The following is a 9977-nucleotide window of genomic DNA, read 5'->3' on the forward strand; positions in this document are numbered from 1 at the left end:
CCCCTCCCCGCCGAGCTGCTCCCCCAACCCCCGGGGCCGCCCCTCGGCCCGCCGCCCGCCTTTGTGGCTGGCCGTGCTGCCGGGGGGCAGAGGAGGGGCTTGCACGGGGACTTTGGGCTCCGACCACCTCGGGCTGCCGGCGGGGCCCGACGTCAGGGGCCGCTGTGCTGCTCTGCGCTGCGCTGCGCGGGGCTCCGCACGCGGCCGCCACACAAAGCAAAGGCAGCGGCGCCGCTCCGCGCCCACCGCCCCGCAGGTGAGTGGGGGGGGGAGGACACGCGGAGCTCCGCAGCCGCACCCCCCCCCGCCCCGCTTTAGACCTCCTCAGCCCCGCGCCCAGGGAAGGGGCACGGGGGTTGGGGGGGGTGGGGGCGACCTTCTGGCGCGCCCTGAATGTGGGGAGGGGGTGTGGGGGGCTGCGACGCGCTCCCCGCGAGGCGAGGAGCTGCGGGATGAGTGCGGGAAGCCCCCTCCGAAGCCCCGACCATGGGGGGACTGAGGGGGCCGGGAGTCCACGACGCTCTCGGCCACGGCGAGGGGTCCCGGGAGGGTGGGAGCGGGGCACGGCGCCCTGGAGGAGCCGGGGATCCTCCTCGGGCATCACCTGGCGCGCCACTCGGCTCTGATCCGGGGTCGGTCCGCGCGGGGCAGAGAGGAGGGATGGGGATGAGGATGGATGGGGACGGGGACGGGGACGGGGACGGGGCGAGGAGGGTACGGGCGGTGGAAGGCTGTACTCCGTACGCCGGGAGTGCCGCGGGACGGGCGCGGTGCCCTCGGGCCGGGCGGGATGGTTCCCTGCAGGGCGGCAGCGCTCGGCGCGGTGTGGACACGCGTGCACACGCACTCACCCGCCCGGCGCACGCACGGAGGAGCGCTGGGGCCGCGGTGCCGGCAGTGGGCGCCGCTCTCCCGTTAAAGCGCTCCTCAGGCTCCCACGCTGCGTGCGTCCGCCTGTGTGAACTCCTCTGGCTCCGCTCCCGGCCCCTCGCGGCAGGGGTTCTCTTTCCATGGGTTTTTCCCCCCCCTCCGTCCCCGGATTCCGCGGGGGCCGGGCCGAGGCACCATGGCAGCCCCTGAGCTCCTGGGGCCGGGGCGGTGCGCGGTGCCCATCCCTCCCTCCCCCGCCCCAGGCAGGATGCAGCCCCAGGGCCTCCTCCTCCTCCTGGCACTGCTGCTGTTGGCGGCCTCCGCCGAGGCTGCGAAAGCCAAGAAAGGTGAGCGGGAGTCCGGGTGGGCACGGGGGGGTCTGGGTGTGCCGCCCCGTCTCCCAGCCGCTGCCTCCCTCGCAGAGAAGGCAAAGAAGGAGGGTTCCGAGTGCCAGGACTGGCGCTGGGGGCCCTGCGTCCCCAACAGCAAGGACTGCGGCCTGGGCTACCGCGAGGGCACCTGCGGAGATGAGAGCAGGAAGCTCAAGTGCAAGATCCCCTGCAACTGGAAGAAGAAGTTCGGAGGTGTGGAGGTGGCTTGGGGGGGAGAGAGTTTGGGGCCGGGGCTGTGTCAGGGCTGCATGTTCCTAACACCTCTCCCTTCCTGCAGCTGACTGCAAGTACAAGTTTGAGAGCTGGGGAGGGTGCAGCGCACAGACGGGTGTGAAAACACGCTCAGGCATCCTGAAGAAAGCGCTGTACAACGCCCAGTGCGAGGAGGTGGTCTATGTGAGCAAGCCGTGTGCTGCGAAGATGAAGGCCAAGGCCAAAGGTGAGTCCTCGCTGCCCCCAGGCAGCGCTCAGGGCCAGGACTGGGCAGGGAGCTGCTGGCAGCTGCCATAACACTAACACATCTCCCATGGTCATTGGATGCAGCAAAGAAAGGCAAGGGGAAGGACTAGAGTGGGGCGGCCGGCATCGTCGTTGGCCCCAGACGCATGTGCCTCTCCCACCACAGTGAGCCACACTCCGGCCCTCCTCCTCTCCTCCTCCTCCTCTCCCCGCCTCCTCTGCCATGGAGATGCCTTGTTTAATCGCTAGTTTTGTCGAGAGTGGACCCACTGGCCCTGGGAAGCTGCTGCCACTGCCCTGGTGGCTGCTGCAACCACACTGACCATTGCTTTGAGTGGTGCCGACTGGGTGCTCTCACCTCTTTTGGGAAATGGGTTTTGGTTTCTTTTCCAATAAAAATCTTTTTAAAAAAACATAAATGAGTCAGAGCCTGTCTGCCACCCCTGTGCAGCACTGCGGGGCTGGGACCCCCGGAGAGGAAGAGGTTCTGGCCCTGTTACCTCCACATCCATCTCTCCATCTCTGCTCAGAGTGATGCTGCGGGGGAGCAGTACCAGCATGGGGGTTGTGGCACTACTGGGGGCTCTGCCAATCCCCTGGGACCAGAGGGAGAAGAGCAGTCACTGTGTGCCTGGGCACAGCAGCCTGGGTGCCACATCAGCCCCATACCAGCACCTCATCTTGGCAGCACTTTGGGGTGTTGCCCTCTCCCTGCCCTATGGTGGGTGACAAAAGAACTCACGGGGGTGTCCCCATGGACCATCTGCATCTGCACTCACTGTTCCTACCAGGGCCCATGGGATGCTGAGGATAACCCGGTGACACCACATGGACTCCTCAACCCGTGGCCTTTGGTTTCTGGTCCGAGGTCTTTATTTGTTGGGGGTCAACTGTAGCTGTAACACTTCTCCAGAATCCCCAGCCAACCCGCCAGGCAATGTGGGTAACGCTATGTCAGGATCCTAAAGGCAGCGGCAGTGAGGGGGGCAGGGCAGGGCAGCCCTTCTCCAGGTTGCACAGCATTGCCCTGGCGCGGGTTGAGACAGATGCACAGACATGGCAGTGCCCCCACCTTTCAGCAGAGCCCCGGCCTTGGCAGGAGTGAGGCAACAGCATGATGGCACCCGGGCTGCAACCTCGGGGCCAGGTGGGGCTGGTGGGACCCCACATGCTGAGGACTCCGCGACAGCAGTGGCCATGGAGTTAACGTCCATTTACAAAGCTCAGCAGTCACCTGTGTCCTCCCTGGGCCCACTGTGGTGAGAGAGGTGTCCCACACTGTCCCCACAGGTCCCTAGGCCAGGTGAGGTGAGGAGGGAGCTTACCACAGCTGCTTGAGCACAGACCCAACCTCCCTGTGACAGTCCAAGAGGGCCTTCTGTGCGCACACACAAGCTGACCTGGTCCAAAGTGGCTGGCAAGAGCTGGGCCCCGTTTCTTTTCATCTCGGGTAATAAACAGTCTACCAGACTATTGAAAGCACGCGGTGTTAGGCTGTTTGCATGCAAACAAGCTCTGACAGCCAGGAGATGGTCAGCCACAGGGAGATGAGGCAGCCAGTCTGACGAGGGGCGCTGATGTCCACTGGCCAACACATCCAGGGCAGAGAGCTGGGAGGGCTCGTGGTTAGTACATCTGGCCTCAGCTCGCCTTCCTCCACAGTCCCTCAGTGAGTCCCTGGGCCCAGGGTGGCTGGAGGAGCTGCAGCTCAGAGGTGCTGTGGACTTTGTCAGCATTCAAGGGCATCACCTGCCAGCACTTCGCAGTCTGCGCTTCCATGAGAGGGAGCAGAGGACCCCTCCAGGTGAAGGAGATGAAGGGGAGGACTGCCGGAACGTTGCTGAAGTGGTCCGTTGAGTGCCAGTTTACCTGGCCGTGCCAATGTTCCTATACTGGCACATGAGGAGGTGCTTAAAGGTTTTCTTGAACGTGGCATTGCAGAGGGCATAGCAGGCTGGGTTGATGGTACTGTTGACATAGCAGAGCCAGTAGCCAATGGACCACACGGTTTCAGGAACACAGGTCTCACAGAAGGTGTTAATGAGGACCATCACGTTGTACGGAGTCCATGTGAGTATGAAGGCTAGCAGGATGGCAAATATGGTCCGGGTGACCTTCTTTTCCCGGGCTGCCATCTGGCGCTTCTTCCGCACTTGACTCCTGGCGATGCTGGCAAACTTCCTGGCAACATTGGCAGGGCGGCTGTTGGACAGGGAGTTGTGGTCAGAGGCTCCTGCCTTAGCTGGAACAATCTCAATGGCGGTGACACATTCAGACCCGGTCTGCTTGGTGACGATCTTGATCTTGGACCACTTGGAAGTCGGGTTCGCCCGAGGATGGGCTGGGCTCTGTCCTTGCCCCGCTGGCAAGATTTCCGTTGTGGGCTTGTCTTTGGTGGTCTGGGTCATGCTGACTGTGCTGGACTCATTGGAGGTCTCCTTCTCCTCCTGCTGGCCAGTGGCCTCTGTCTGTGCTGAGGGCTGGTCATCCACCTTCCCATTCCTCACCTCCTCCTTCACCTCCACAGCCCTCTTGGGGGAGTTGTTGTTGTTCTGTTTGACTGGGGGAGCCTTGAAGAAGCTGAGCGACTTGCCTTTCCTCTCTTTCCTGCTTTCGGGCTTGTGTCTCCTCACCCTGCTCCTGCTGGCCAGTGAGATGTGGATGTACAGCACCGTCATGATAACCACGGGCAGGTAGAAAGCAGCGATGGCCGTGCCGAAGGTCACCGCCGGGTTGGAGAGGAACTGGATGTAGCATTCCCTCTCGTGGACTGTCCTCTTGCCCACAATGAACTGCCAGAACAAGATGGCAGGGGCCCAGAGAATGAAGGACAATATCCATGCAGCTGCGATCATGAGCCCCGCCATCTTGGTGGTCCTCCTGGCCGGGTACGTCAGGGGCTTAGTGACACAGAAGTACCGGTCAAAGCTGATGATGAGTAAGTTCATGACCGACGCGTTGCTCACCACGTAGTCCAGGGCCAGCCACAGGTCGCACACCACGGCCCCCAGTGGCCAGTAGCCTTTGATAATGTAGACCGTGTAGAGGTTCATGGAGAAGACTCCGATGATCAGGTCGGCGCAGGCCAGGCTGAAGAGGAAGTAGTTGTTGACGGTCTGGAGCTGGCGGTTCACCTTGATGGACAGCATCACCAGGATGTTCCCCACCACAGTGACGAGGCTGAGTGAGCCGGTGACAGTGGCGATGAAAACCAGCTCCACCGTCTTGTAGTTAGTGGGGGGCTGGATGGCCACCTCGGAGTGGTTGCTGAGGGTGACGTTGTCGTAGGTCAGGTTGGCCATCTTTGCCTGCCAGGGATGTGCGGAGAGGTTGTGCATGGGGTCTGCAAGGAGAATGGGGACAGAAAGGAAGAACATCACACATGGTGGTCCATGCATCTGTGCAGCTGTGTCTGTGAGCCCTAAGAAAGGCCATGCCCTGGCTCTTAGTGCTCACCTGTGTCTCTGGAAGCAAACAGCTCCTTCTGGAACAGGAAATCTGGGACAGGAAAAAACAGCAAATTTTGTTACCACTTCAGCCCAGAAATGTCCATGTGAATCCCACAGCATCTTACTGGGCACAGTCTGGCCTGTCCCCCAGCTGAGCTGAGGCCCAGGGCCCATCCAGACTTCCATTTCAGGGTAGTTAGCCTCAGCTGGGTTCACAGCCCAGCCCTGGTAGGTGTGGGAGACAAGGGAGAGACAGGCCACCTTTATGGAAACCAAGGTGCCTGTGGCTGACCCCCGTGGTGATGAGTGAGAGGAGAGTGGTCTTAAAAATAATCAGTGAACCAAAATTGGAATGAGGGAGCATTTCCCAGAAGAAATGTGAGTGCTGAGTGGACTGGGCAGAGCAGAGGAACTGATCTGCTGATCTGATCCATTCCAGTTCCTAAACCTGCTTTGAAAAAAAAAGCATCTTTCTTTTCTACTAAGATAAGGCTTATTTGTTTTTGTTTGTTTGTTTTTCACTTAAGATTATAGACCAGCATCCCCCTCTAAGTGCATCTAATTAGCATGGCAGAAGCTCGCACCCTTAGTTGCCCAAAGTAAAGAAGCCCAGCTCATCCCCTGCGCAGCTCACGAGGAGGGGGACAGGAGAGGCCCGGCCAAAATGTCCGTGGATGCCACCCAGAGGTCAGGCTGCAAACTTCTGGGTTGAAAAAGGAAAAACCAAATCCCCGGGATGGATGACTAACCGGTGTTTTGAAAGCAGCAGCTGGCTCTTTTCAGCCATGCCCGCCCCATCGGGCAGAGCCCAGGCGACATCTTTGCCCACATAAACCCAGACACCAACCGGATCTCGGCCCTGCACGCTGTCCCTTGCCCACAGCACTCAGCCCTAGGCCTGCTCTCACCATCCCACTGCAGCAATCTCAGCTGCTGGCCTTGGCCCTCCCCTGGACTCCTGGCACTCCTTCCTGCAGCACTCGGATGCGTGAGGCATTCGGAGGAGCCTGGGGCAGAGCTACACTGCTGCTGCTTTCTGCTGCATGAATACTGCCCGCCTCAGTGAGATGCTCTCAGTCCTCCATAGCTCTGGGCTGGAGCTCTGACAGCAGCCAGGTACAGATACACTGGGGAAAGAAAGCAGCAGGAAGGGAATAAGGGAGAGGCTGAGAGGACCACAGCAACAGGTGTGTGTCCACCGCAGCTGTGTCCTCCTTGTGTCTGGGATCAGACACCTGTGGCAGAGACAGGGTCTGGGGGAGAGGGAGCAGCAAGAACAGCTTGGGACTGAAATCAAGGCAGCTGTGAGGGAGCAGGGATTGGAGCTGCCCTGCGTGCTGCTTTCAGCCCTGCCCCGTACAGACTCCACAAAGCACTTGTCCCATCCCTCTCATCCCATCCTGCCCCAACCCATCCTGTCCCATGCCAGCAGCCTCACTCCCAGGCGAGGAGGCATGGGGAAGCTCAGGGTCCAGGCGCCGAGCTGCCGCTCGGGATCCGCCCTGTGACCTGGACATCGTGTTTGCATAAAGTGATGTTTTCCGCCCTTGGCGTTGCACAACTGAAACCTCAGAGTTTCCCACAGCCCAATCAGCCCAGAGCTGCTGGACCCAGACCAAGGCAGCGTTAACTCTTAGCGCTACAGGGACAGTCAGCTCCTGCCCTGTGCTTCACAGAGCACCTCGGTGATTTCTGTACCTGACCTCAGGCCTGAGCCTCCACTCTCCTCCAGGAGTATGTAGCTCGGTACCACACGGTGCCACCACTGCCATGCCAGGCTGGCACTCAGGCAGTGCCAATGCCTGCTGCTGTTGCACTCTTCGAGGAGCCGCAAAATGCATTAAGGCCATCATGGCAGCAGACGGGCCGCCTTTCTGGGTCTCCTGCATTCAGCGTCCAGGCTCTGTCCACTCTGCCTGCGGCACTCAGCAGCACTGGGGCAGCCTGCCCGCTGTGCAGGGCTCTGCCTTTAAAGGCCAGGCTGCTGCCACCCCTCCCGCCGGCTGACTGATGGAGCTCCTCCGCCAGGCTCTTGAGGCTGAGCAAACAGCCGCCACAGCTCCCGCATTCCCCTGGCCCTTCTGCGTCACGGCAGCAGCACGAGGCCAAGACAGCTCTGCTTGGGATGCCAAGCCCCTGCAGGCTCTGGTGAGCCCCCAAATGCCAGTGTCAAGGGGCTCTAGTGGTGCTGTGGCGGTGAGCATCCCCATCGCTTGGGGCAGGTGCTGATGTTGGCACAGGCTGAGGAGTGGGGATGGAGGCAGCAGGGGAAATGTATAGGAATGGTTCAGCGCAAAATCCCTCTGCCTCACCGCCCCAGTGCATGCCTTGCAGCTTGCTGAGCTGCCCTTTAAGCATGCAGTGCAAGAGCCAGTGCAGGTGGACACTGAAACACGGGCTAACCTCCCTTGGGTTGGGCTGATGGAGAACAAGAGGGGCACATCCCCATGGCCAACAGAATGAACAGTGCCCGTTAACGCCACGGTTCTGAGCACCAAGAAGCAGCAGGGCTGTCTGGGCTCTGAACCTCGTGCCATGTTTGCACATACATGGCCAGAAGAGCCGTGTTGACACCGAAGGTGGCACCCACTGCAAACAGCTCCCATTTCCCTCTGCTGCCGCTCTTCCCCATGCCCCCAGCCCCACAGTATCCACTCGCCCTCGGCACTGCTGGCTGTGTCTCAGTGTGTTGGTGGATGGTGGCTCCAGGGCCAAGGCCTGCTGGGCACTGCTGGGCTCTGCTGCTCCTCCTCAGCTTGTTATTTCTATTACCCAACTTAGTCTGTGTTTTCCTGGGGAGATGTCTGTCATTTTCATTAGAAACAACAAACAAACAAACAAGCAAATAAAAGAATAAAGCAAAAACAAAAAAAAAAAAACAAAAAACCCCAAAAACAAAAAAAACACAACTGTGATAAAAACTGATATCAATAGGATCCTTGTGGGGACAGTCTGAAGAGAAAAACCATGCTCCTTCTACAAACTCAGAGTAATTGGATCACGGCATTAATTAATCACTTCAGTTCATTTCTCCTCTATGAGAGAACACAGACCAACCTGCCGTGCACAGCGTGTGGCTGAGCACACCGTGCTGGCAGTGCCCCTCCTGTGTGCCCCTGCCCAGCGGGCACGAGGCTCTGCGTGGCCGAGCACAACGCGGGGCCATGTGGCTGCTCCTTGGGCCGCCCGTTAGGGTGACACAGCCGCAGCCCTGGGCTGCGACACGGCTGGAGAACGGCAGGTGCCCGAGCACCAGGCGCTGGGAGTAGCGATGCACCCAGATCAGAGCTTTCCACCGCTGCTCGGGGTCCCAACAGGAGCGCAACCACGGTGTCTGCGAGTAGCAGAACGAAATCACAGCCACAGTGCAGCCAGACGGGTTCAGACCGAGGAAGGACAGAGCCTGGCGTTGAGCTGATTTGAGAATACGCCGAGGTCCGTTCCTCGATTTGAAACCAATGTCATTGTTTTGGGGACGAGGTGTGGCAGCTGGCAGAAGGCGCGGCCCGGGGCACCCACGGCACGGGGGGGAGCGCTGCCCCTCGCAGCCCGGGGCTCTGCGCAGCGCTGCGCGTCCCGGGTAGGGAGGGTCAAAGTAGCCAAGAGAGGACATCTTGTCCCAAAACCAGGGGGAAGCAAAGGCAAAAACGCACGTAGCGTTCTGCCCGGGAGACAAATCTCCGTCCAGGAGGAGGTACCGGGGAAGGGAACGCTCCCGGAGCCGCGGGACGGAGCACGGCGGGCACAGACCGCGGAGCGGCGCTGCCCGGACGGAGCCCCGCGCCGACGGGGCCGGGAAGCGACGGCGGATCCCGCTGCGGGGAGACCCCCCGGGGCATCCGGGAAAGTTGGAGGAGCGCTCCCCCGCCCGGCAGCGCTCACCCCGACGCGGCCTCCCCCCCCCCACCCCATCTCCCCCGGACGCCAACGGTGACACCCCCGGCACCCCCCGGCCCCGCGGCACTCACCGGGCAGCCCCCAGGGCGCGCCGCCGCCCGCGGCCGTGCGGTTCTCAGTGGCCATAGTGCAGCGCAGAGCGCTCCGCCGCGCCGTCGGGGGCTCCGGCACGCATGGCCCCGGCCGGCACCCGGCTCCCGGCGGCGCCGAGCGGCGGAGGGGCGGGGAGGGGCGGGGGGAGGGGGAGGACCCGGCTCTGCCGGCCCGGCCCGGTCCCCCCCCTCCCAGCATCTCCTCCCCGCCCCCTCCCTCTCCAGCCCCCAGATGTGCCGCCCCCAGATGTGCCCTCCCCCCCTACCCCCCCAACACCAAAACGCCAGGGGAAAGCTGTGGGCACGGCGGGGGGCGTGGGGGGGTGAAGCACAACGTCACGGTGCCGCGGCCAATCCCCGCGCCGCCGCCGCCCCCCAGAAAAAGCCGAGGGTGCCCCCTCCTTTTCCCAGATGTGCTCTCACCCCCCCGCCCCCCTCCCCTCTCCCCGGGAAGGTGTGCCATGGAACCCCCACCCCCCAAATGCCCCTCACCGCGGCCCCGGGGCGGGCTGCCCTGCAGCACCGCGGACAGCGCCGGGCAGCGGGCACCGAGCGTGGCACGGCGGGTAGGGAAGGCACGGCGTGTGCGCCCGAGGGCAGCGCCGGGCTGCTCCCCGTCGCTGGGGAACTGCGAGAAAGTCCCTTGGAGGCCGCGGCCCAAGGCTTTGACCTCAGGCACGTCCCATCCTTTCCTCTTCCTTCCTCCGTCCCGAAGAAAATCAGGGTCAGGGAAACAATTGCCACGCTTCTGGGTGCACACATCTGGCCGAGCGCTCCCAAGCCAGTGGGGCTGCGCTGGCACTGGGCTGCTTGATGGG

General features: G+C 61.9%; 2 protein-coding genes across 3 annotated transcripts; one reads left to right on the forward strand and one right to left on the reverse strand.

Annotated features, from left to right (window-relative positions):
* The first annotated feature begins 83 nt into the window (after nt 1–83).
* MDK (midkine) lies at nt 84–2140 on the forward strand. Its single transcript, XM_065755717.1, has 5 exons — nt 84–256; nt 1134–1217; nt 1293–1454; nt 1540–1701; nt 1806–2140. The coding sequence occupies exons 2-5, from the start codon at nt 1139–1141 to the stop codon at nt 1829–1831; spliced, it is 429 nt and encodes a 142-aa protein (XP_065611789.1). The 5' UTR covers nt 84–256; nt 1134–1138; the 3' UTR covers nt 1832–2140.
* Nucleotides 2141–3085: 945 nt separating this feature from the next.
* CHRM4 (cholinergic receptor muscarinic 4) lies at nt 3086–9264 on the reverse strand. Of its 2 annotated transcripts, XM_065754855.1 has the most exons (3): nt 9139–9264; nt 5178–5219; nt 3086–5064 (listed from the first exon to the last, which is right to left on the reverse strand). In XM_065754855.1, exons 1-3 carry the CDS (start codon nt 9191–9193, stop codon nt 3587–3589), a joined length of 1575 nt encoding a protein of 524 aa, XP_065610927.1. In that variant the 5' UTR covers nt 9194–9264; the 3' UTR covers nt 3086–3586. The 2 variants fall into 2 exon arrangements, with proteins under 2 accessions (XP_065610927.1, XP_065610926.1); XM_065754854.1 differs by lacking the exon at nt 5178–5219.
* Between the last annotated feature and the right edge of the window lie 713 nt (nt 9265–9977).

This window comes from Cyrtonyx montezumae, unplaced genomic scaffold, assembly GCF_038088225.1.
Source record: "Cyrtonyx montezumae isolate F1298 unplaced genomic scaffold, pur_monq_1.0 scaffold_10, whole genome shotgun sequence".
NCBI classification, from domain to species: Eukaryota; Metazoa; Chordata; class Aves; order Galliformes; family Odontophoridae; genus Cyrtonyx; species Cyrtonyx montezumae.